At 36.8% G+C, this 27665-nt stretch overlaps 1 protein-coding gene across 2 annotated transcripts in view; it reads left to right on the top strand.

Annotated features, from left to right (window-relative positions):
- Positions 1–25756, top strand: part of LOC111143310 (leptin receptor) — a 68687-nt gene extending 42931 nt beyond the window's left edge. Inside the window, exons 11-18 of one of the 2 annotated variants that reach the window (XM_022496963.1) lie at positions 891–1050; positions 1167–1249; positions 2582–2798; positions 5403–5585; positions 7007–7102; positions 8901–9006; positions 10167–10242; positions 21854–24138. In XM_022496963.1, the coding sequence (XP_022352671.1) occupies positions 891–1050; positions 1167–1249; positions 2582–2798; positions 5403–5585; positions 7007–7102; positions 8901–9006; positions 10167–10242; positions 21854–21871 (939 nt within the window). In that variant the 3' untranslated portion in view covers positions 21872–24138. Of the gene's footprint in view, positions 1–890; positions 1051–1166; positions 1250–2581; positions 2799–5402; positions 5586–7006; positions 7103–8900; positions 9007–10166; positions 10243–21853; positions 24139–24928 lie in introns of those variants that run through there. The other variant, XM_022496962.1, reaches the window with a different exon arrangement.
- Positions 25757–27665: the final 1909 nt, after the last annotated feature.

The raw sequence follows: 27665 nt of genomic DNA on the forward strand, positions 1-27665 counted from the left end.
TTTTTGTTCAATAGGTTGCTATAGTTCTAACCCTTTTAAGGAATGACATTTCCTGCAAGCCATCATTTCCCAAAATGAGCGTGACAGAACATTGATCCTATAAAATATTCCTTGAAAAATGATTGCATGGCTGAATCAATTTAGGAAAGCCTACATCACTGTGTGTTCCTGGTATAGAATTGCTCTCTGGTACATACTAACGGTTCAGAAAGGTCCTGCATTAAAGAAACATTTGTGACCTTTATTTCATCCTATGTTTCTCAAACTTATTTTACCAAGGAACCCTTTTTCCTTTAACATCTAATAATAATCTCTAGTACGTGTATGTTCATTGGGACATATTTTGGAAGAGGCTGCTTTTATCAAACAACCAAAATCACACCTATAGTGGTGAGTGTGCCTATGATGGCTGGCCATGTCAGTTTTCAGATGGCGGTCTGCAAGGACCCAGAAACATCAGGAACCCTAAATAGGACATTAGATCCCGATGATTTTACCTGAAAGGAATGTGACCGTTTACCAGCTTGTTGAGGAGACTGAGTAACAGAGACATGACTATGTAACCACCAGGTTAAAATTACTGAGAGTTTTTGTGGATAGGGAATTAGTGGACAGAGATTAAGACCAGAGTGAAGAGTGACCGGGGACCGAGATTCGAGTAGGCCAGTCCAAATCTTGTCCTGAGGAGGAAACAACAAGATGTTTAAGACAATCCTTAACTTGAGGGAGCTCAGGATCCAAGTCTCATGCAAGTATTTCTCAAGCCAGAAAACACGAAGTCAGTTCTCTCTTAATTTTGGAATCATATTAAGGTTTTAAATGCAGTTTGGGGCCCGCCAGCTATGGAGGGGTTCAAAATTATTCTTCTACCGCTTGGCCTTATTTTACAGATGTACGAGGTGTACGAGGCAAAATCAAAGTCGGCCAGTGTCCTGGTGCCAGACCTGTGTGCCGTCTACGCGGTTCAGGTGCGCTGCCGGAGGCTGGATGGGCTGGGCTACTGGAGTAACTGGAGCAGTCCCGCCTACACCGTTGTCATGGATATAAAAGGTCTGTGGAGATTTTGTATATGTGTTTTAAGAATGCATGGAGGCGCTTTCGAATATGACTCCAGCATGTTCCTCCTGAGAACATGTGTACGACTTGGGCTTCTTGTCATTCTGCAGTTCCTACCAGAGGACCTGAATTTTGGAGAATCATAAATGAAGACACCACTAAAAAGGAGAGGAATGTTACTTTACTCTGGAAGGTATTCCTGCTTTTTACATTAGTCTTAAATTTTATTTTCACGCTCGCGAAAGGTTGTCTTGGTTTCTGCTCTGAGATGGGATTGCAGAGATCTATGCAGGGGGGCCTGGCACTGGGTGAGGGAGTTCACTCTGTTCTCAGCTGAGCATTAATTTGGCGAAGTCACTTAGACTCTTCAGCCTCAGTTTCCTGATCTGTATAAATGTAAGGCTGGACTGGTGGATGCCTGCTCAGATCTTACTCCCACCTGCCCAGATGGTTCCACACCTTGCAGGGACACATGGATATGCATTTGTATTTTTTTTTTCCATTATTTCTGACTTAGAGGAATCTTAATGACAAAAAAATACATTGAGAAGCACTGTTCCAGTCTATTGTAAAGAGTCGTTATCTATTAGGTTTATAAGGGATTGGTTTATCTTATTTGAAGATTATTTATTCATTTCAGAGAGAGAGAGTGTGAGCAGGGAGAAGGGGAGAGGCCAGTGCGTGGGGGCAGAGGGAGGGGCAGAGGGTGAAGCAGGCTCCCCCCTGAGCAGGGAGCCCCACACGGGGCTGGATCCCAGGACCCCCAATTCATGACCTGAGCCAAAGGCAGATGCTTAATCAGCTGAGCTGCCAGGTGCCCCTGGCTTATCTTATTTGAAATAGGTAGCAGTAATGGGCAGGTGGAGTATATTGTTAGTACTCTGTAAAGTGAAAGAGTGGAATTGGACTGGACTTTATACTGGAATCATCAGTGATTTGGTATGATTTTTTTTTAAACTATGAGCAGAAATTCTGGGGTGCCATATACATGGTTCTGATAGCCTCTGTTACTTGAATTAGCAACAGATCAGAAGAAACAAATGATTAATCTTATTGGGATTAACATAAATGATAATTAACATCTTTCCAGCTTTTTTGTTGTTGCTTTACAGAACTAGGGGGTTATTATTCCTTGTTTGCTGTTCCAATAAGGAAACTCCTGAGTCCCTGCTGGTCCCTCTTTTCTCTAAAATTACTGTGAAATTTATTGGTAGGAAAGTGTCCTAATTGTATCCATATTTAATTATATTTGAATGATTTATTCTCCGAGTCTTAGGGAGAAAAACCAAAAGGAAGAAAAGAAATTTCCTACGTTCCATACCCATCCAGACACCTTCACTGTATCTGTGGTCAGAGATGGGCCCTATCTCCTCTCACCTCCCTATACCTCAGCCTTGAACTAGATGGGGCTTGCCCTGTTCTGACCTTGCCTCCCAGTGGGGAATGTATAAGAAGAGTTCATGGGCTTGGTTGGTATAAAAAGCACTGAAGCCCTTGAACTAATCAATTTTTGTGTTTACTACAGCCTCTGATGAAAAATGACTCATTGTGCAGTGTGAGAAAATATGTAGTAAAACATCATACTTCCCGCAATGGAACATGGTCAGAAGATGTGGGAAATCACACTAAATCCACTTTCCTGTGGACAGAACAAGCACATTCTGTTACAGTTCTGGCTGTCAATTCAATTGGTGCTTCTTTTGTGAATTTTAATTTAACCTTATCATGGCTTATGAGCAAAGGTAAGAAAGGGTACACAATAGTAAACCTGTACCCCTTTTTAGTATTTAATCTTTACGTACTCCTCCCATTCCAAAGGATCTTCCAAGAAGCCTGCAATACTCTGAACCTGGAGAGCTCTCTTCCTTTATCTCGTCTTTTCCGAAAAATAGCAAAACAGATTGCATCCTGATTATGTAATATGGTCCTTGGGTTTTCGTATAATAGAACCATGTTGAAATAGTATTATGATCAATAAGAATATTCTAATAAATCTAATACTTAAATCTCTTGGATCAATGGAAGTTGTACATAAATCAATCTCCTTGTCTGTGTGTATGTAAAAATAAATACATGTATATGTGTGTTATGTTTATTACACATATGTAACAGTATTACATACTATATGGATGCAAGTAATTGATCGGACTTGCAAATTAACCTGTACTTCATTTCTTATGAGTGATGAACCTTCTTTCCTTAATTTTGATATATTTGATTAATTAGAGAATCGAGAACTACCTTTAATAGGAGTTCCTATTCTGGATTACATATTCAGAGTATAACTTTTTAATGGAAAATTTCAAATCTACCCTACCTCTACTCATCTCTTCCAGGAAGTCTTTGCTTATTGCTTTAATTAGATATGTCCTAAATCAAGGTGCTTTCTACCTTTCTTAAGGTTTTTTATGTCTTCCATGTATTATGATTACTTTTGTACATATGGGGTACGCTTCTTGTAAGTTCCATAGCATCTGCACAATGTTTTACACTAAAAATATTTTCTTTTTTTTTTTTTAATTTTATTTAAAAATATTTTGAACCAGTATGTTCTAGAGATATTTACTGAATGCTGCAGCTGTGTTAGGTGGTGGGAATTCCAACGAGAGAGAAACTATAATTGTCTCAGCATTTGGAAACCATTCAGAAACCATGCAGACCATGAGAATGGTCTCAGCAATCACGAGAGTCCAGTAGATGACACAGACATTGATCAAATAATCATCCAAGTTCATGCCTATTTATAAGCTGAAATCAGTGTTCCCAGGAAAGGAATGTAATGTTATAAAAGAAAAGAAAATAGAACCTGACTTGGCATTGAGGGTTAGAGAAGCTTTCTTAAGAAGCAGTATAGGAATTAAACTTCCCCAAAAAGTGGGGAAAGAGCATGGGCTCCTGAGACAGGAATAGTCTGATTGAAAGTCCTCATGGCACAGTAGAAGACCTGAGGGAAGAAGACCAGGGTGGCTCTGGTGCAGAAAATCATGAAAAGCTGGGAGGCTGAATGAGGCTTGGCCCTGTGCCTCACAGACATGCTAGGCGGTTCCTCCTCACATGTGGAAATCCAGTGGAGGCTTTTAAGTGGGGCTCTGTGAGGAGGGTGTTAAGTAATCAGACTTGTCCTTTGAAAGCGCAACTCTGTCAGCAGGAGAGGAATTTGCAAGGAAGCAGAGGGTGATGAATAGGCTTGTGTGGTGTTCCAGTGGAGAGCAACTTTTTTGACTCTATCCCAAAACCCCATTTTGGTTTCTCCTCAATGGCATATGTTTCCACATCTTTCTGCATATATGACTCTGTGGTACAAAAATAATTGTATTAAATCAAAATCACAATGAGATATGACCTCACACCAGTCAGAATGGCTAAAATTAACAAGTCAGGAAATGATAGATGTTGGCGAGGATGCGGAGAAAGGGGAACCCTCCTACACTGTTGGTGGGAATGCAAGCTGGTGCAGCCACTCTGGAAAACAGCATGGAGGTTCCTCAAAAAGTTGAAAATAGAGCTACCCTATGATCCAGCAATTGCACTACTGGGTATTTACCCTAAAGATACAAATTTAGTGATCTGAAGGGGCATGTGAACCTAAACGTTTATAGCAGCAATGTCTACAATAGCCTAACTATGGAAAGAACCTAGATGTCCATCAACAGATGAATGGATAAAGAAGATGTGGTGTACACACACACACACACACGCACACACACACACACACACCCAATGGAATACTATGCAGCCATCAAAAGACATTAAATCTTGCCATTTGCAACGACGTGAATGGAACTAGAGGGTATTATGCTGAGCGAAATAAGTCAATCAGAGAAAGACAATTATCATATGATCTCTCTAATATGAGGAATTTGAGAGGCAGGGCAGGGGTTGTGGGGGTTAGGGAGGGAAAAAATGAAATAGGTTGGGATTGGGAGGGAGACAAACCATAAGAGTCTCTTAATTTTTTATTGTTATTAACATATAATGTATTATTAGCCCCAGGGGTACAAGTCATAAGAGACTCTTAATCTCAGGAAACAAATTGAGGGTTGCTGGGGGTGGGGGGTAGGGATAGGGTAGCTGGGTTATGGACATTGGGGAGGGTATGTGCTATAGTGAGTGCTGTGAAATGTGTAAGCCTGATGATTCACAGACCTGTACCCCTGAGGCAAATAATACATTACATGTTAAAAAAATGAATAAAATAAAAAAAATTGTATTATATTTATCTATATAAATGTGAGCCTTCTCTAACATCTCCCTTTCTCCAATAGGTCATATGCCCCTCAAAGTGTTAGGGGAATTTTTTCTATTAGTTTCGAATTTAAAAGCAAATTTCCGTCTTTTCCCCTCAGTAAATTCCGTTCAGTCGCTCAGTGCTTATCCTTTAAACAGCAGTTGTGTGCTTCTGTCCTGGACGCTATTACCTAGTGACTACTCTCTGATGTATTTTGTTACTGAGTGGAAAATTCTTAATGAAGACAGTGAAGTTAAATGGCTTAGGATCCCTCCATCAGTTAAGAAGTATTATATCCACGGTAAGTTTTGCTGTGCTTTAATAAGTTTTTCTTACAGATTAGCATGAGAGTGATTATTAATTTAAATAAGATAGCCAGTTAGTGAAAACTTCAAAAATGTAAATGATACTACCATCTTACCACATGTAATCCTATCACTTTATCACAAACATTCAGTTCTGTTTCATTTGATCCTTTCTAAATATTTTACAGTCATAATCATGTCACCTATTGCTTTTCTTCTGGTTTGTTCCTTTGATATATCACAAGCACGTTTCTGTTTTCTCCCCAGTCCTTTTAACCATGATTTTTAGTGATCATATAGCATTTTATTCCCAAGTCTACTTAAACCATTTATTTGAGAACATTTTTTGTTGCTTCCAGCTTTACTTTTTTTTTCTCTAGGACTGTTTTTTAATGGCCTTTGATATCTGCCACCAAATTGTTTTCCCAAATCTGTGTACCAACATATAATGTTACTAGCAGTGAGTGGGAATGCCAGGCTGAAGGTCTACAAATGTAGGACTAAGTGATGTATAAACTCCCAAAGTAGACCAGTTGCCCCAGGAGGTGATTAAAGTACAAAGTAATCGTGTACAATACAGTAACTCCAAGTCTGAGTAAGGTTTTAGTAGGGAAGCTAACAATTGCCATGACCCTATTATTATACAATATCACTCCAGAAACTTGTACTTCTGTTTCATTCCAAAGACCCTAGAATTTAGCATCAGGGCAAATAGAAATGATTGATAGAGAACTAAATTCAGTTCATTACCATTATTGTCCAGATGATTATTCTCTGTGCTTTTCTTTAAACCATGTAAATATATAATCTAGGCCTCAACAAGATTTATTCCTTGTGGAATACTTGTATGTTATTAACATTTATAAAAATGATACATCACTGATAGATTCATTTTGAACTTTGCCATACAGATGGTTGTCCCCCTGATAGGGGGATCCCTGGATAAGCAAGGGGACTCCTGGTCCCCACCCCCACTTCTTTGCATTTCATAAGACTTTAGGCTCACAGCTGCCTTGAATGGGGAAAATAAGGAAGTTAAGTGCCCATGAAAGGGGAATATTCCTGGCTTTGGGGATTTGGGAGAGGAGGTAAGACATATTGTCCTGGAAAGGGAAAGTATAAGTTCATACACCCTGAGCTTGAACAAACTGGCTATCATTAGAACATGCCCTTGAAAATTGCAGTCTTGTGTCTCTGGGTAATATTTTCAAAAAGTATTTGAAAATTGTCATTACTAGGAGAATTTGGAATGCTTAGGTAGTTTTTGAAACTCCCTTAATCATCAGTTTTAATCCATAAATAACAATTTATTTCTATGTTTGGAAAAATAAGAGAGTCACCTAAATTTTTTTTATATAGGTTTCACTTGTTAGTGTTAATTCAGTAAGAATGACCTTTAATATATTTTTCTCCTCAGATCATTTTATCCCCATTGAGAAATATCAATTTAGTCTTTACCCAGTATTTATGGAAGGAGTAGGGAAACCGAAGATAATTAATAGTTTCCCCCAAGGTAAGAATTTTCCTTTTGGTTTCTTTTTATACAATGTGTGTTTTCCTACTCAGCAGTTATGTTGCCATCTGATTATTTTCTTTCTAATGGAGTCATGGAAGAGTCTAGAATCTTACACAGATGTGTCAGGGAGTGATTGCAGGAGGGGTACATGGACCCTTGGTGGTTTAAGAAGAATAATCAAGCATGGTATTCTTGTATTAGAAATTAACATTTTCAGTCTCAAACTGGATAAAAAGTTAATGGAAACAAAATAAAGGAAAATATGCATCAGGGCAATAAAATATATAATCAGAAAGACTAATTAGAAAAAATATTAATTTTCTATACAATTTATATAAATGCATTTACCCCAAACAATATGTTTGGGGGGTATATACTTATGAGCCTTTAAATTTTTTCTAAAGATTTTTATTTATTTGACAGAGAGAGAGAGAGAGAGAGAGAGACAGAGCACAGGTAGACAGAGTAGCAGACAGAGGGAGAGGGAGAAGCAATCTCTCTACTGAGCAGAGAGTGTGGTGTGGGACTTGATCCCAGAACCCTAGGATCACAGCCTGAGCTGAAGGCAGATCCTTAACCAACTGAGCCACCCAGGTGCCCAGGCCTTTAAATTTTAATTAATCTTTTAAAGGAAACACTTTTCCTCTAAAAATAAAAGTGGAGAAGTAGTTATAGAAATAAATTCATTGTGCCTCTTAAATTTCTAATTCATTTTACCATACTTGGAGTATCAACATTTTGATTTTGCTATTATGGCTCAAATTGTCTTCAAGTCCAAGCAACCTAATAATGAAGTTTCAAGAGAGAAATATTTTTCCTGGTTTTGCATTAAGATGATTATAAGAACCCATTCATTTATTATTTGATACATACGTGCTGGGAATAAGAACTGGAGATACAGCAATAAACATCTGTCTCTGTCCTTAAGGAGCTTAACCCTCATGCTCTAGTGGAAGTGAAAGTAAACAAATGTATAATATAATGGCAGATAGAAATAAGTGCCATGCTTGTTGTGATGAGCACTGGGTGTTGTATTTAAGTGATATATCACTAAATTCTACTCCTGAAACCAATATTACACTATATGTTAATGAACTAGAATTTAAATAAAAACTTAAAAAAATTACTTGCACTCAAAAAAATCCCAAATCAATAAAACATAATGTAAGAGTGACAATTGGTAATAATTAATAAAAGGACTAATTTAATATTAATAAAAAATAAGTGCCATGAAGCAAAATAAATGTAAGATGAAATGATAGAGTTAAAATGTGGTGCTTTCGTTAGGATGGTCAGAATTGGTCTTTTTAGTTCAAGCCATGCAAGTACAAAAGAGAAGAGCATTTTAGACAAAGGAATAGCAAGTGCGAAGGTTCTGAAGACTGAGCATGCTTGGTGGCTCAAGAAAAGCAAGGTCAATGTGTGTGGAATGAACAAAGTAGAGATTGGCAGGTAATGAATGTTGAATTCTCTAGAAGCAGATACTGAGACAGAGAGTCATCAGAACAACTTTAATTGGCACTTTGACTCATATGACCTAAAGTGATCACATGGATTTGGCAGAAAATAATTTTGAAAAGGTGTTTTGTTAACTCACTATAAGCATAATTCTGTACAAAAAATATTTCATTAATGTGATCATAACTATACTTTTAGCTTCTTTTTTATTTTTATATCTTTAAAGGTAGTACAGATTTATGATGAAATCAGAAAAAAGTCTGCTGTAATTTTTGGTACAAAAAGATGTTTTTACTTCCTCAACCTTCTGAATCATGTGAATTCTATTTCTTTTTAGATGATATTGAAAAACACCAGCATGATGCAGGTCTATATGTAATTGTGCCAATAATTATTTCCTCTTCAATCTTACTGCTTGGAACACTGTTAATATCACACCAAAGGTATTGTACGTGGACTTACGAATCTTTATGGCCAAAGCTCTTGAACATATTTAAACCTTGATTTAAAAGGTTTAAATCAAGAATCTTTTAAATCTTTTAAAAAAGATTTAAAAGTTTAATCAGAAACCTATAGTATCCTAAATATGTTTATGTGGTATTCAGTATACAGTTAAAATGGCCTAAAAAGAAAAGGCCTGTTTTCAGGAAACCACATTTTGTTTTGCTAGTACAACACAAACATCATGGACGAGATTCATGTTTTAAATGTAAATACATTCAGGAAATAACAAGCTTATAACAGGAAATCTGAGGCAGTATGTCCTCAGTGAGGGCAACAATGGCTTTTAGAGCTGTATAATTTGGGTTGAGGACTTTTAGTGGTGAAGATTTACCTGGAGTGGCCAGTTCATTTATGATTAGGAAGCACTCCAGTTTTTAAAAATCAGCACTGTGTGGCTTCCCAGTCTGTCTAGTTTGCAAATGGCCTTGAATTTCTTGTGGTTCTGGGGTGCCATATCACCGTGTGCTGAGAGGCCCAAACCTATGAAATTATTTCCCACATGTCAAATATCTACAGAAACTTTTGTCTTATAGCAAAAAAGAGGAATGGGAGATTTTAGAATCTGAATGTATCTTTCAGTCAGGTGAGCCGATGGGGCCATATCAAGTGGAATTGTTTCTGAAACTCAACTGATGGCCCTTATTTTTCCTTTTTGAGAGGGGCAGGGAGGGGCAGAGGGAGAAGGAAAGAATCTTAAGTAGGCTCCATGCCCAGCGTGGAGCTCGATGTTTTGCTCGATGATTTCATGGTCCTGAGATTGTGACTTGATCCAAAATCAATAGTTGGATGCTTAGCTAACTGAGCCATCCAGGCACCCCGATGGCCACTTTTCATATATTGTTTCTCCAAGAAAAATCCACTCAAAGTGTTTAGCACAGTGCCTGGCAAAGAGCTTTCAGTAAGTGTTGGTTATTTTATTATTATAGTGATTATTAACTTTAATCTAGATAGAACATTGGTGGAAATCTTCATGGGGTAGTGTGTGAAAATGAATCAGATTCTACTGAGAAGTAGCTGATCTGGTAGATTAATTTCTAATTTGTGCATTCATTAGCTGTGAACATTTTCGATATGAATGTTTTTTGTTTCTCCTTTATAGAATGAAAAAGCTGTTTTGGGAAGATGTTCCAAACCCCAAGAACTGTTCCTGGGCACAAGGACTTAATTTTCAGAAGGTCCCTTTTTCAATTTTTTTAACCCAAAATATGTAAGATTGTGCTTTAGATGCTGTATGCCTTATATAGCATCCAACATTTTTAAGGTTTAAAATAGTTTAAGGATAAGGTTTAAATCTTATTTTATTCAATTCATTTAAATATGAGTTCTGTTTAATCCATTACGTATTTTCAAGAATAGCAGGATGCAGAGATGTGAAATTAGGATGAAAACAAAATTTTGTAGGTAGTTCATCGTATGAAAATTGAATACATAGGTGTATATATATATATATATATATATATATATATGAAAAATATATATGTATATATTTATATTTATATATCTTCTGGTTTTTAGTGTATAATAAAATAAATATTAGAATATTAAGGGTTAAATCTGATGGAGAACAGATATTTAGATATACTTTTTTGGTGTAAATTGATTGTCTTTAGGTAAAGGCTGGGATCAATACAATATTTTTAATCCCTGTAATTATATTCATAATTATTTAAATCAATTAAAAACTATATAAATAATCCTGTCCTTAAACACTGCAATCTGAAAAAAGAGCAGTTGTCCTAATAAAGCTTACATTTAAGCACATGGTTTTTTTCAAGCTGAAGTACTTTATAAATTAATCAGCTATAATAAAATAATTTGTACATATATCTTATAATAGAATTCCCCAGAAAATTGTAGAGTTTAACTAATGTTTTATTAATTCTTATAATTTCCCCTGAAGCAAGGTTGGGTTTCCACCCATAAAATTGAGAAAATAGAATTCAATTTTCACGTCAAAATATCTAGACAATGTTTTAAACAGTAATCATATGGAGGTTTTTTTTTTTTTTTAAAGATTTTATTTATTTATTTGACAGACAGAGATCACAAGTAGTCAGGCAGGCAGAGAGAGAGAGGGGGAAGCAGACTCCCTGCTGAGCAGAGAGCCCGATGCGGGGCTCGATCCAAGGACCCTGGGATCATGACCTGAGCCGAAGGCAGAGGCTTTAACCCACTGAGCCACCCAGGCGCCCCTCATATGGAGGTTTTAAGCAGTCTCAACAATTTCATCTTTATCATTAGTCTCTGTTAAAAGTCTTCAGTGGTTTCCTTTTAGCTACGAGATACAGTTCAGTCCCTTTAAGCTAGTACTCAATGACCTCTCTCTGTAATCTGTTACCAAACTATGCATCCTATTTCTTCTGTCCCTGGGCCTTGATCATGCCTTTGCTCTTCCCTTTACTTCTACAGACCCCACTACGTTGGTGACGACTTCACTCTAGTCCCTTTTCTACAAATTTTCCTTTAACAAAAGTAGTTCAGAAGATTTCTCTCCCTCTAAGTTCCCAGGGCATTTTACTGTTCAATGTATTATGAAGAGCTTTCTGAGTTCCCAGGGTAGGTCTTACTCCTCACAAATATTTTTTGAACTTCTACTGCATGGGAAGTATTAAAGTCAGAATTAATTAAAGCTGTGCTGGTAATTCATGATCATGTCCATTCATATATGTGCAAATCACTGAGATACATTAAGATTTTTGCTTCAGTCCTCAGTATCTCAGCTTCCTTTCCTGTAAAATGAGGTTTAATGGAACTTGCATCATAAGGTTTGTTTTGGGGATTAAAGAAGATGGTACTTGTAGCATAGTAAAGCCTCAATAACTATTAATCATCATTATTTTACATTTTTAGATGTTTCAAATTATTATTCTTTCAATGATACTGTGTGAGATAATTATCATTATTTTCATTTTATAGAAGAAAAAACCTGAGGCTTATAGTGGTTAGGTATCTTGTTTTAGAACCAGGCGTGGCTTGCCAATTCATCTGACTGTGGAGCCTGTTTGTTCCATTACTCATTCTTCTCCATAGTAGTGGCTTTCAATTTTTTTTAATTTGACCATGACCCACAATACATTTTACCTTGTAGCCTAGTACATGCATAGATACAGATATGCAAAACTGAAAGGATTTCAGTATATGTAGTGCTGTCTATTTTCAAAATTCTATTTTCTTTTAAAAATTACTGGTTGCAACCCACTACATTGATTTCACTTACTACTGACCTATGACTTGCAGCAAGAAAAACACTGCTCTCCAGTTTATCAATGAACAAATGAGCGAATATATGATATTGTAGATATAACAGTGCAAACGATTAAATTGTGATCTTTCAGCAGAAACGACATGGTCTTATCTTCAGATGAGACAGCACAAGATGATCATTCTCTTTATAGAAACTTCGCTTTGTTTTGAGTCCGACCAGCCCCACACCACACACCTCTCAGCTATGGCATCAGGCGCTGTATGCCATGGAGTCTCCTTCCATTAGACAGAGCTCATGATTTTTTTCAATTAGTAAAATATTTATTCCTCTCTTCTCTCTTCCATTATGAATTCACACAGTAACATTTATTGTAGCTATAATGATATTTCAGCCATATATATTTATCTATCATTCATTCATTCATTCAATAAGCACATAGTAAGTATTTACATGTAAGTCTAGGATGTGACTAGGATCTTGGGAAACAAATTTTTCAGAGATTTTCCTTACTATCTGGGAAATAAGACAGTAAGGTTATAGAGGAGTGGCTTGAGTGGAAAGTGGAATAGAAAGAACTTGTCTTCTTTACCATCTCTAAAATAGTTTATTCATTTTAAAATTCATTAATTTGTTTGACTTATTCATTCACAGCCTATTTATTGAATACCTGTCGTGTGCTAGTCACTGTGCTGTACCTTCAGGTTGTACTGATCAGAAAAACAAACTCCTGCAGTGGACGGTCAGGCAGGGAAATAAGCATTAATCAACGATCATGGAAATAACAATATGCATATGGCATATGTAACCAACTAATAATTATAAGCTACATGTAGTGAAAAAAAAGATCCAGTGTGCTGAGCTTAGTGTGTGGGATGGGTGGGGATGAGCGGTGAAGATAGGAAAGGAACAACTGAGCTAAGCTCTAGAAGATGATTAGTCATTAGCTAGGTTTTGTGGTGGAGTGGGGAGAGCCCAGGCAAAGGCGCCTTCAAACACAAAGGTAGGAAGGACCACAGCACATTCATAAACTGAAAATAGGAAGATTAAAAGACAGTGTAAGGAGATTTTTCTTATATATGAGGAGCTCTTTATTTTAAGATGAACTTTTTTTTTTTTTGGTCACAAAAACTAGATATCTATGTAAACAAAAATTTTAAAGCTTCACCATCCAGGTATACATAAGTGCCGGAAATAACCATCTTCTTGCCTCTTTAAGAGAAGCTAAAATATCTCCCCTCTGCACCACCATGAAAATGGTTTCTAAATATTTACTGGGGTAGGGAAATGATCAGGCCCACCTCCGCAAAGGAAGTCTGAGCCTGCACTAAATGATCTCTCCCCTTTCCGGAAGATGGCCGGCTCAAAGGAACCACTTGGTGGATAGAGGTTGGATCAGTGAGCATTTGTTTTAGACCATGCTCTCCCGCTGTCTCACACGCATGCACTGAAGATGAGGATAGTGTCGCAGCAGATCATGTGACAGATGTTAAACACAAGGAGACTGAAATCTCACTCAGTTTTCCCATGTTCTAGTAAAGTGAAGAAGTGGGGAGAATTTTTAAGATCCTTGCAGTGGGTGTGGATATCCTTATCTTTATTTCTCCCCCCCCCCCCGCCAATATTCGTAACCTTACTTCGTAATTCTCACTTCGTAATCTTACAAGATAATTTTTTGAGTATAACCAGTCCTCAAGATGTCTAGTTTATTTCTAGAGCTTAACGGGTACATCGGTAACATAGTCTAGGAATAAATCAGTTTGGGGAATATAATAGGAATATTTGAAAAGTGAAGAAGAATATAAGAAGAGAAATAAGAATATAAGAATATAATTTCAAAGATTTTTACTAATGATAAAAATCAAACCATCTAAAATGCAATAACTTAAAAAGATCTCATCTTCTACTTTAATCTCCTAAATAGCTGAAAATATACTTTTTTTATAGTTTATATTTATATATATTTTATATTTCAACACATTATTACAACTGCACTCCCTCAATAACCAGACTCATATACAGGAAAATTATAAGGAAGGCAAAAATCTCACTGTCTTCCTTTCCTCCGATCCCCTCTACTTCTCACTCAACATTCCTTTGTTCATACATGAAATCAACTGAAAATTCCTTTTCTTTAGTTCCTGTGAGACACTAAATATACAAGGTGACTCAGCGTCTTCTTCCCTTCAAGGGACTTGTTCCAGTCTCTTGGAACTGAGAGGGCCCGTAAGTATAAATTCCAAATCGTTCTCTTGGGGTAAGGAAGGTAGGTTTTAGGATCAGGAAATCTACCTTGAAGACACAGACGCCACTTGATTAATAAGACTTTAGCTTGAAGGAAACTCAAAGTTCCAAACTTACAGCTGTATCAATAAGGATTAGGTTTGACTGCATATGAAAGAAAACCCAAAATAATAGTGGCTTAAACAAGACAGAAGTATAAACTGAGTATAAATATACAAACAGAGTCTGAGAGGAGCCCAGACCTGATAGGAGAGCTCCAAGGACATCTGAGATTGGGGCTCCCTTTAACTGTTCCACCAACCTAATATAAGGCTTCCATCTTTAAGATCACCTCAAGGTCCAAAATGGCAGCTGGAATGCTAACTGTCAAGTATTCATTCCAAGAAGCAGGGTGGGGGCAGGGGGAGTTGGGAGAAAAAGATGATGGATTAGGCAAAAAATATATAGCTTTCAGCAGAGGGATAAGATACCTTTGTGGAGCCTTTCTCCAATCCATGTCACATCTCATTGACCAGGACCTGGTCACACAGCCAAAACCAGCTCAGAAAATGCTGCAAAATATGGTCTTTTAGTTGAGTATGCTGCATCCCCAATTTTTTTTTTCCTCTCCCAACCCCCCTCCCCCCATCAACCCTCAGTTTGTTTTGTGAGATTAAGAGTCACTTATGGTTTGTCTCCCTCCCAATCCCATCTTGTTTCATTTACTCTTCTCCCACCCCCTTAACCCCCAATGTTGCATCTCCTCTCCCTCATATCAGGGAGATCATATGATAGTTGTCTTTCTCCGATTGACTTATTTCGCTAAGCATGATACCCTCTAGTTCCATCCACATCGTCGCAAATGGCAAGATTTCATTTCTTTTGATGGCTGCATAGTATTCCATTGTGTATATATACCACATCTTCTTTATCCATTCGTCTGTTGATGGACATCTAGGTTCTTTCCATAGTTTGGCTATTGTAGACATTGCTGCTATAAACATTCGGGTGCACGTGCCCCTTCGGATCACTAAAAATATACTTTTTAAGGGAAAAATGGTGGTATGTAATTCATACTGTATTTCTAAACCAGGTAAGGCAAATTTACTATTGACTCTTTGCTTTTATATTCATTTATTTTCTTTAATTTTTTCATAGTCTTCTATTTTCTGATGACCAAACCAAGTCTCAGAGTGGTTCAGTGGCTTGTCTTGATCATCTATCCTGTCCTTGTAAAAACTTCGGTTAAACTCAGGTCCATCGGACTCAAACTGCCACCCTTGCTATCAGTCCCATCTTAGTGATATATTTCTTTATGTAACTTATGCTACTAAATCGTATACTTAAAAATGGTTGAAAGACTAAATTTTGTTATGTATACTTTCACGAAATTTAGCAAATGAGTAAGAAATCTGGATAGACGTTTCTGCAAGGAAGCTATATAAATGGCCAATAAGCACTAATGAATATATGCTCACCATCATCAGCTATTAGGGAAATACAACCCCAAAACAGAAGATACCACTTTACACGGGTGAGGATGGCTATAATCAAAAAGACAGATAATAAGTGTTGGTGAGAACGTGGAGAAATTAGAACTCGGATGCTGCCAGTGGGAATGTAAAATGAGGCAGCCCTTTAGAAATATGGTCTTTACAGTTCTTCAGTAGTTCAATATAGAATTACCATATGACCCAACAATTCCACTCCTGGGTATATATCCAATAGAAATGAAATCACGTATTATGTGGAGATTTATACGTGAGTGTTCATAGCAGCTTTGTTCATAGTAGCCAAGATGTGGAAACAAGCCAAATGTCTATCAAATGATGAATGGGTGAGCAAAGGGTGATATATCCAATTCTAAAACAAAAGGAAATGACAAACAAACAAAATAACTCATAGTCTATTGCAAAGCAAATGGACCATGACAGCCCATCATTGTTAAAAATATTTATAGTGCGGGCGCTGGGTGTCTCAGTGGGTTAAGCCTCTGCCTTCAACTCAGGTCATGATCTTAGGGTCCTGGGATCAAGCCCCGCACAGGGCTCTCTACTCAGCAGGGAGTCTGCTTGTCTCTCTCCCTCTGCCTGCCACTCTGCTTGCTTGTGCTCTCTATCTCTCTGTCAAATAAATAAATAAAATCTTTAAAAAATATATTTACCGTATTTTTAAAAGAGATAATAATTTTTTACATAAAGCATTTCCCTTAATTATCCTCTAAATTCAGATTATTTTGAACTTTGGTTTTTTTGAAAGTAACCCTATACTTGTAATTCCTTCGACATCCAACCTGATTTCTTAAATGGTCCCTAAAATTAATCTCTTCCACTTTTTGAGCTGTCATTCTCATTCCCTTTGGTTCATAATGAGTCTAAATGCATATTTACTTCATATTTTTAAAATAAAATTTACAGTTCAAGTTCGTCCTGCTTGTTCCCCTCAGTAGTTTCAGTGCCTCCTTTCCTTCTGAGGGGCACCCACTTTCAAGAATAGAGTGTGTATTTTTCCAGTATGTGCTTTTATACTTCCCTACACCTGCATATGTGCAGCTATGACCAGTGAACAAAAACACTTTGGGTTATAATGAATGTGAACCTGACTTCCATAATTATTCAAAAGTTACTTTTGTTCTCAGCATTGTTTTCTGAGATCTCTCCATGTGGATACAGTTAACATAGTTTACCCATGTGGACTGGCCTATGGTAGTCCATCCTATAAATATATCACAATTAATATGTCTATCCCCCTACTGTTGGATATTTAAGCTGTTTAAAATTTTTTTCTAGGGACGCCTGGGTGGCTTAGTTGGTTGGACGACTGCCTTCAGCTCAGGTCATAATCCCGGAGTCCCGGGATCGAGTCCCGCATCAGGCTCCCAGCTCCATGGGGAGTCTGCTTCTCCCTCTGACCTTCTCCTTGCTCATGCTCTCTCTCACTGTCTCTCTCTCAAATAAATTAAAAAAAAAAAAAAAAAAAAGCTTTTTTTTTTATTTATCACAAACAATGCTGCAGGAATCAGGATCGTATATGTCTCTGTGTTCTCTGGAGCTATATCGGTCCCATTATTTTAAAAAGTAAGTTTTTGCATTACCAGATGACCAGTGTGCATGGTTCACTGGTGAAATAGCATGGAAGCTTTATTGCAAAGTATAGTGTCCTCCTCTACCCTTAGCTACCCTTAGTCTTGCTCTCCAAATGCCATTACTTCAAACTGGTTTGCTTTTAATTTCTCTGGGAGGTCATCTTTATATTTCTAAAAATAATATGTTTATACCACTATGAAATGTAGTCATCATATATTGATTTCTGGCAATAATGAAGATTTACTCGTACACTTAACTTTTCCTGCCCTTCTCCTTTCCCCACAGTCCTACCACATACCGTTTTGTCACTTTTATCAATTTTTTCAGTAATTACTCTGCAACCTCAGAAAAATCTTCTTAGATAACGTTTATTTCCATCAAATAGACTACTTCTTGGAGCTCCCTTCCCTCCCCCTTTTTAAAAATAAAATAAAGACATTAGCGCTCTTGCTTTCCCTCCATTTCCCCCTCCACTTCCCAATCTGTAAATATAACTCTGTGTGATAAGTCGGGATTGATAGCATGTTTGTGCTATAATTGTTTAAAAAACAGAAAGTCAACAAACTGCATTTACACTGCTATGAATATGTAAATACTGTTATTTGCAGAACAAGTAATAGAGTGGTGAAACTCTTATGAGTTCTAATGTCACAGGAGAATCTATTTTTTTTAAAGATATTAGAAATATTTCACCTGTTGATCAAAATTGAGCCAAATTTTAGTTGGCTTCATTTTTAGTTCTTATGGGTTGTCGTTGTTGCTTTTTCTAGAGTTTCTAATTGCTTCTTTAAGAGTTTTTTGTGCTGCTATTACATAAGCTTCTTCACTGGATACCTTCTCCCAGTGTGCTCTGCCCAGGAAACCTTCTGGATGGGGCCTTTTCTAAAATTTCCATAAGCCATCACTCCGGATTTTCCTTAACCAGTTTCTAGTGACTGCTGCTTCCTAAATTCCTTTTCTTCTTCTTCCTTGATGAACTACATCCTTACATAACCTCCTCAGAAAGGTTTTGTGTGAGGTCAGAGTCTCTGCATGCCTGAAATTCTTCTTATGGTGCCTTCATTGATTGCTGGTTTGGTGGAATGTCAAGATTCTGGGATGGACAAGTCTTTCCAGTTGAACTTTGAAACGATTCCTGCCTCATCACCTAGCACCCAGTTTTGCTTCCAAGAAGCCAGATGCCATTCTGATTTTTGTTCCTCGCTGGTTGCTTACGATTTTCTTGCATTTAAGATAATCTCTCCATTTTAAAGAAGTATTTATTTATTTATTTATTTGAGTGAGAGAGAGAGATAGAGCATGAGCAGCGGGACGGGACAGTGGGAGAAGGGAGAAGCAGACTTCCCGCTGAGCAAGGAGCCCAGTGTCAGACTGATCCCAGGACCCCAGGTCATGACCTGAGCTGAAGGCAGACACTTAACCAACTGAGCCACCCAGGCATCCACAAAATATTTTCCCCATTTTCGATGTTCTAAAATTTCAGTGGGTCTAGGGACGTTCTTTTTCATTTAACTCGGTCACCATTTGAAGATAATTTCAATTCCATGACTCTGATCATATCCAAGAAATTATGTTATTTCTTTGCTGATTTCCTCTCCTCCTGTTTCTTTTGTTCTCTATTTCTAGAATTTGTATCAGTTAGATGTTAAACCCTCAGCATGGTCTTCTGTATGTCTTATCTCTATGTTCTTTTTTGTTTTTTGTTTTATATTTGAGACTTTGCCATATCCTATTTTAATGCTTCTGTTACACTTTTATTTACTGATATATTTGTAAATTTGCAAGGTTTTTTTTCTCCACAATATTTTGTTCTGGTTTTATGCATACAACATTTTCTTAAATCTTATTATAAATACGAATTAAAGGATCATTGTTTTAAAAATTCTCTTTTTTCCTATTCTCTGGGTTTTCTTTGTACTAGGATTATGTTTTCTTTTTGTTTATCTTGGCTTTTCTTTTCTTTTCTTTTATCTCCGACTTTCCCCAAATATCTAGTAGTTCTTTGTTTTCCTTTAATGTTTTAGAATAAATAGTAGATAAGTTGACTGGGAGCCCGGTGCCTATAGGCAGGAATTATTGCTTGGTTGTATAGATAGGGCTCTGGCTAGATGAGGAAAAATGTACTCACAGGCACCAATAACTTCATAGCTGCTTGGTAACTCCCAGGATAGGTCCTTAGTTGATTTTGAAAACAAAACCTCAATTTGGGTGTGGAAGGTAGTTCTAATATGAAGGAGTTTCTGTGTATAGCAGAGTAATGGAAGAGCCCCATTCCACGTGCATAATTTCTGGTTTTCAGTGTCAGGTCTCATATCTTCCTGTGTTCTCACCTGCCGTTTCTTCCCTAACCATGTCTACTGTATTCAGCTGTGCAAACAGGCTTTCTTTTCAGCCACAGCCCACTCTAGAAGTACTTTGGTCTGTAGCTTCCTTTGCTAATCCTCTTTGGTTTACATTCTTCCAGTTGTTTTCTATCTCCTAGACATGCATTCAGAATCTTTTTTTTTTTTTTAAGATTTTATTTATTTATTTGACAGAGAGAGAGACAGCGAGAGCAGGAACACAAGCAGGGGGAGTAGGAGAGGGAAAAGCAGGCTTTCCGCAGAGCAGGGAGTCTGATGGGGGACTCCATCCCAGGACTCTGGGATCATGACCTGAGTTGAAGGCAGACACTTAATGCCTGAGCCACCCAAGCACCCCAGCATTCAGAATCTTATTCCCTCTTGCCTTCTCAGGTCATCTTCTGTGTTGTCGGTGTGCATTTGTTACTTGTGTACTTTCATTCTAATAGAGTCTCTTCAGAGATGAGAGAGCAACATGTTCAACCTGCCATCTTGAACCAGAATACCCCTCTACACCCTTCCTCTTGATACTTTAAAACTCAGAATCATAAAAAAATAAAAAATAAAAGAAAAATAAATATAGAAATGAGAATCAAAAAGAAAAAAGGGCTGAATTCTTGTAGGAAAATGTAGTGATGCAATAGACTTCCTTTTCTTCTAATTCAAATTTCACGGTGTTTAAAACCCTGCCACCAATTTGGTTTTTTTACTTTTTTCTTTAGTATTTTTGCTTAATCTGTTATTTTCTTCCTCTAAGTCTAAATCATCTATAATTTTTTTTTGCCGGGGGGGGGGGTGTCCTAACCCCGCTTCTTTGTTTTCTGTGTTGATGTCCATTTTCACAAGAGCACACTCCAGTTAATAACCTACCTTAGGAGTGTGAAAGCTAAAACCAAATGGGTTTTTGCCATGTGATTCAAAGACTGTCCATGATTCCACAGTCTGCTCTATGCCTCCAAAGCAGCTCAGCAACCTGCAGGTTCCAAGAACACCCGTCTCACAGATCTGGGGCAGAACACCCCTGAAAATGCTTGAGTGGTCTTGCAGAAGTGGGTAGAATTGGTGCAGTTTTGAGTGGGAAGTTCTCTTTAGAAGTACATTATTGGGCTTAGAAGTGTGTATCTCACTCCCCTAAATTAGGACTTCCATTTTGTTTATTTTTGTATTCTTAATATTTATGATATGCCTGTGGGTTCTTAAGAACCAGAAGAGAGTATTAGTCAGCTGAAATCTATCACAGCAGTACTAAAAGCAAAACCAAGAACATGTTTTCCTGCCAGTTTGCATTTCGGATGTCTTTTCATCCTTCCATGGTTTTATAGAAAGATGGTTGGGCTGGAAAAAATTAAAGAACTAAGTCCAGGTCCTCACTCTGCTCTAATTAGCTCTGCAACCTTAAGCCCCACTTGCTTTGTTTTTTAAAAAAGGAAGCACATGGACCAGATGGTTTCTTAGATTTTTTTTTCTAGATTAGAAAAATCATGATAATGATCTGTCATTGTCTTCTTCACTGTTTTAGCTCTTCTCTCTCTTAATTTTTAAATTTTTGCTTTTACTGTTCTACTCTTTTACTCTTTCTTGTTTCAATACTTCTCTCCAATACTTCTGTTGCTCCCAATATCCTCCTTTTTATTTTTCCAGCTCTTTGGTTTTTTTCTTCTTATTCTGTTATTCTTCTATAGTTTTTCCTTGTCTGGGGTCACCAAGACTATTCCTAGAGCGTGATGTAAAGGCGTGCTTTACAAAAATAGAAGAGACAACCTCAATTCAAAAGTTTACTCTTCTCTAAAAAGATGTATTAGTCTAGTATAACAGAAGAATTCATAGTCCAGAAGCCATGCCTGACAGAAAATGTTTTTGAAATCTTTCGTCTTTTGCTTTGTGAGTGATTTTTTATTTTGCTTTCTTATTTTGTTTTATTTTATCTAAACAGAGAACGGACATTCTTTGAAGTCTAATCATGATCACTACAGATGAATCCAATGTACCACCTTCCCAACATTCTGTAGAGTATTAGAAGATTTTTACATTTTGAAGAAGGGGAGACAAATCTAAAAAATATTTGGTTGAACTATTGAGAACTAAAGTATGGTGGATGATGTTGATATAGAACTTTAAATAGAAGGGTAAATTTGGGGTCAAGAGATAGGTCTGAGTCCAATTCAGTTTGAATGTATGATTACTTTTTGGGTCACCTAAAGTTTAAAAAATAATATTCATGGTATCTGGCTTTTGATTTATCATTTGTGTGGTCATAAAACATTAAAAGCTATGACTGTTCTAACCACATATCTATTCAATATCATTAGGCAAGTAGTAGACAATGCCATAACTAGGTGAAAACTGTAGCTTCTGACACATAACTTTGCAAACACAATGAATCTAATTACAAGATAAAGTGAAACTATCTAGTTTATATTTTTATGTCCCAAATTTTCCATTTTGTATTCTTTCATAGACACCTGAGCTTATAAATGGACCCATGTGTGTGTTCTTTCAACTGTCTTGTAGTTTTTATGTCTGTCTAATTTGGGTCAGTCTGGAAATTCCCATCTTCAGTAGTCTTGCGAATGACTTAGGCACTAACTTTGATTTCAGTTCAGGGAAAGCCAGAAGTTAGGGTGTGTGCTGGTCAGAGGCCAGTGGAAGTTACAGTTCTTATCAGGATGACCTGACATATCCAGGTCAGACTGACCAGATGAGAAAACACATCAGTCTCCAATTCAGCCTCTTCATGAAATTCTTGCCTACATTCAATTTATTTACACCAAACCACCCAAAGCTTCTGGCAGGCAGAGAGGTAGGTACACAGTGATGCAAAAAGGGAGTTTTTACAAATAGTTCATGGCAAAGACAGGACTCTTCTTCCTGAAAAAATGCCCTTGTTATTTCTATGATATCAGCATACTAAATGTGTTATGTTGCTCACATTCAAAATAAACCAAACCTTCTGTTTGATAAACCTAAATAATATTCAAATTTAGGAAATATATTGACCCCTTACATTTAGATTTCATTCACAGTTTTATTTGGCTTTGAAAACAACACTAAAAAATATGGAAGAATGGGTCCTTTTTCCCCCTTCATTGACTTTTAATTGATATCACTTGAATGTAAAATCTTAGTGTGAGATTATGAAAGGATATTCTTTCATTCCTACCAGCTGACTACATATTTAATATGTTCCCAGACCATTCTAAACTCTTGAAAAATTAGATGCATCTAATGATTGAAATAATTTTTTAATGAACATACTTTTAATACAGGTTTATGACCCATTGATAAAATATACATCAATAATATATGAGTATGTGACTTCTTATTAATTATTAGTGAAATCTTCCATCTGAATGCATTTGAAGACACGGACATTATCCAGTATCAGTAGTTAGTTACTGATTATAAAGTTTTAGAGAGCATGTAGTATGCCAAAAACATCATCTGAGGAGCATATGTGAGTTTGTGTGCTATTAGCTATTGGTGTGTATTTTTTCTTTTCATATTGACAGCATGTAGTGCCTTTATTTGGTGATCTTAATTTCTAGGTTCATTTGAATTTTAAGTAATTCAAGACATATATAGTAGTAAGTTTAAGAAAAAGCAAAATGAGCAAGTAAATATTTGAAGGAAATCATAAATCTAATGATAGATTTATATCAGAAAGAGGAAAGGCATGGGAAGTTTTCATACATTATGTTCATAGAATAACAGAAGAGGTTGTGTTAATATGGTGTCTGTCATTATGCAGTATTTTAATATCTATATAAGTCTATTCCATTTTTATTATTTTTAGTGTTTGGTATATTTATTCTTTTATAGTTATAATCACCAATATGTTTCCTTTAAGAGTTTAAAACTATGCTAATGAATTATGCTTTTATATGGAATATATTTGCCATTATGAAGAACAGTTGGGGAAATTGTTATTTCAGGCAATAAATTTGAATTCATTCTAGTGGTTTAAAAATTGTAAAATTCAGAAGTTCAACCATATGTATATGTCTTATGAATTGAACCCCATTTTCAGTAGCTCTTCATTTAGTTGCATTAATTTTTCAGTCTGATGTGTCCATGGTATTCCTTATTTTGCATTTATTTTTTCAATATGTTTACATTGTATGAGTTGAGCTTTTTATACACAGATTCTTTATTTGTGGCTGCATAGCAGGATTTTTTGTTGTGATGTAACCAGCATTCTTATAAAAGAAACGATGTGCATTTGTTTTGCGTCTTTGTCTTCATTCCACATGTTCCACAGTATGTGTTTTCATTTGAAGCTATTTAAAAGGAATAGTAATTTAAGAGTCTGTGATCATAGCTTTCACCATCACTGTTTTCAACAAAACGGTATTAGTTCTTCTTTTCTGAAAGTCTTAAACAGATTTTCAGTATGATGTAAGGCAGATAAGTCTTAACAGTCACAAATAGTTTACCCTCGTACCATATCTTATGTCATGGAGTAGTTATTTTAACTGTCTTTGGACTAGTTGGTTTGCTCATTTAACTTTATTTCAATTCTTTTTTTATTTATTGGAGGTTTAAATTTTCAGTTTGTGGAAATCTAATTTGCTGTAAAATATTAGGAATTCTTCAGAATACAGCCCTTTTTAATTACAATAACCAATCTTTATTGAGAGCTAAGCACTTTCAGACACTCTCTAATTTATTCCTCACCACAATGCCAGGAAGTAAATACTGAACATATTTTTACAGATGAAGAGACTAAAAGGCAAAGAGGTTAATGTACTTGTCCATGGTCATAGAAGGGCTCAGACCAAAGTCTGTCTCATCCCACTTTTAAACCATCTTCTGCTGACTCTCCCTTATGATTTTTGACATATTCATTTTCAGTCCAAAAAAAAAAAAAAAAACCAAAAACCCAGTTCATTTGCGGTTGACTTATGTCCTTTAGTAGTAACCTTTCACACTTTCATTTCTGCAATGATGTCATAATGAAGCAAAAAGAAATTTAATACAATTGAGCATTAAAATGTGTCTTTTCTTTTAGCCAGAAACATTTGAGCATCTTTTTATCAAGCATACAGAATCAGTGATATTTGGTCCTCTTCTTTTGGAGCCTGAAACCATTTCAGAAGATATCAGTGTTGACACATCATGGAAGAATAAAGATGAGATGGTACCAGCCACTATGGTCTCTGTACTTTTGACAACTCCGGATCTTGAGAAGGGTTCTGTTTGTACCCATGACCAGCACAGCAGTGCTAACTTCTCTGAGCTGGAGAGCACCGTGATAGCCCGTGAGGATGAAAACAGGAGGCAGCCCTCTGTTAGATACGCCACCCTCCTCGGCAGCTCGAAATCAAGTGAAATTGATGACGAGCAGGGGCTTATAAACAGCTCAGTCAGCAAATGCTTCTCTAGCAAAGATTCCCAACCAAAGGGTTCTTTTTCCAACAGCTCATGGGAGATAGAAACCCAGGCATTTTTTATATTATCAGATCAGCATCCCAATATAATTTCGCCACACCTTCCATTCTCAGAAGGATTGGACGAACTTTTGAAACTCGAGGGAAATTTCCCTGAAGAAAATAATGGTGAAAGGTCTGTCTATTATTTAGGGGTCACCGCAATCAAAAAAAGGGAGACTGGTGTGTTTTTGACTGACCAGTCCCAAGTGTTGTGTCCATTCCCAGCCCACTGTTTATTCACTGACATCAGAATCCTCCAGGACAGTTGTTCACACCTTGTAGAAAATAACTTCAATTTAGAAACTTCTGGTCAGAAGACTTTTGTATCTTACATGCCTCAGTTTCAGATTTGTTCCACTCAGACTCAGAAAATAATGGAAAACAAAATGTGTGACCTAACTGTCTAATTTCATTCAAGAAGCATCTCAGATTTATGTTAGAATGAATCATGTGAAGTGTAATATATTTTGCTGTGGTTGTGGCTATGGGAGAGGAAAGAAAACCATCAAAATTGGAAACGATTGTCCCCAAATCAGTGGTATCTGTCCTCATTCAGTAAGGTAGACAGAAAGTGTGAGACACCCTTCAAGAGCCTGGCAATGTAGACTGACTCTTCTAATTCCATTAACAAGCTACACCGGGAAGGTTTCCAATGGCTTGTTTCTAGCTTCTTAAAAGTTTTTTAAAAGCTAGAAACAAGCCCAACAGATATCGCATTTGGGAACAGGAGACCTGTGTAGAAAGAGCTAATCTTCTCAGTTATACCTAAGTTTGAAAGAAGACTTCAAACTGATAGTTGTGAGATGTAACTTGTTTCAAGGGTGTCATTGTTTTAACTTTTTACCTTGAGTTGTCTTTGCTTTCTACCGATTCACGCACACACCCGTTTGTACCTAAGAGGCATCCTCATACATTTTTAAAGCATGTGATGTATTTGTATTTTGTGCTACTTGACTGTGTGATTTTAAGATTTTGCAATTTAACAAACTTGTCTTGAGAACTTACTCTGTGGTAGGCACTCCATTAAATATTGCAGATAAATAGAAGATTTAGCTCTGGCCTTGGGGATATACTTCTGAAGACTGACAAGTAGGCCAGTCTTTATGTGTCAAATCTAAGATATGTACCATTGAATGAAACTATCTATTAGAATGGCAATACCCACAATTAATATTTTGATGACAACAAAAGCACTTTTGAAGACATAATGTCTGTCTCAACTCTTCTCTATAAAAGATGTCGCAGTGGTCACTTTTGGATTCAGTTCGATTGCCACATGTTACTGTATCTCACTCCAGAATCACTGTCTTCCCTGATTCCATTTGCTTGTGTGCTATTTTTTTTTCTAACTTACAGAGCATTCTCTCTCATATAATCAACCACATCCGTATTAAATCTTTCCGTACTTTAACTCAACTAATTATTAAAGTAATCATATGGGACATGGTCCCCTATAACACCCATTTTAAAGATTAGAAGATTAAGTAATTTTCCCAAGGTCACAGAGTTAGTGGGTGATGGAACCAGGATTCAAATTTAAGTCCAGATCTTTTTTTTTTTTTTTAAGATTTTATGTATTTATTTGACAGACAGAAATCACAAGTAGGCAGAGAGGCAGGCAGAGAGAGGGAGGGAGGAAAGCAGGCTCCCCGCTGAGCATAAAGCTGGATGCGGGACTTGATCCCAGGAGCCTGGGATCATGACCTGAGCTGAAGGCAGAGGCCCAACCCATTGAGCCACCCGGTGCCCCAAGTCCGGATCTTTTAATGCTAGTGACTGTGTTTGAAACCTACACCTTACTTTGCCATTCATTAAAAAAATGTAATCAAGTAAAATTTATTAAGCAGAAATAGAACATGGGATGAAAATTAAGTGAGAATTACACAGATGTTGTTTTTGCCCTTAAAGACTTTAATATTTATTGTTGGTTTCAGTTTCTAGTATGCAACAAAACTCAAAGCATATTGAGCAACAAACTAAATTAAGAAACCTGCAGAGATCGATGTTGAATGGCAATAATTAAGAATGTCAAGATGATCGGTATGATCAAAACAAATACTTCAGTCCTTGCAAATATGCCTATTGGTTGTTAAACATCCCCAGTTTCATACTTAGCCTGAGAGAGGATCCTGCTGATTTTACTTTTACCCAAAAGAAAATCCTGCTTCCTATCGCTATGCTAGTTGAGGCCCTATGAAATGAGCAGTTCTAGACAATGACAAAGATCTCAGACCCCAACCAACAGGTGTTTTTTCACACTTCATGATCATTTGCCAGTTAGAAACCAATAAAGCTGTTTCCTATCATAGGCATCAT

This window comes from Enhydra lutris, unplaced genomic scaffold (assembly GCF_002288905.1).
Source record: "Enhydra lutris kenyoni isolate GAN:26980312 unplaced genomic scaffold, ASM228890v2 scaffoldscaffold9, whole genome shotgun sequence".
Classification (NCBI taxonomy): Eukaryota; Metazoa; Chordata; class Mammalia; order Carnivora; family Mustelidae; genus Enhydra; species Enhydra lutris.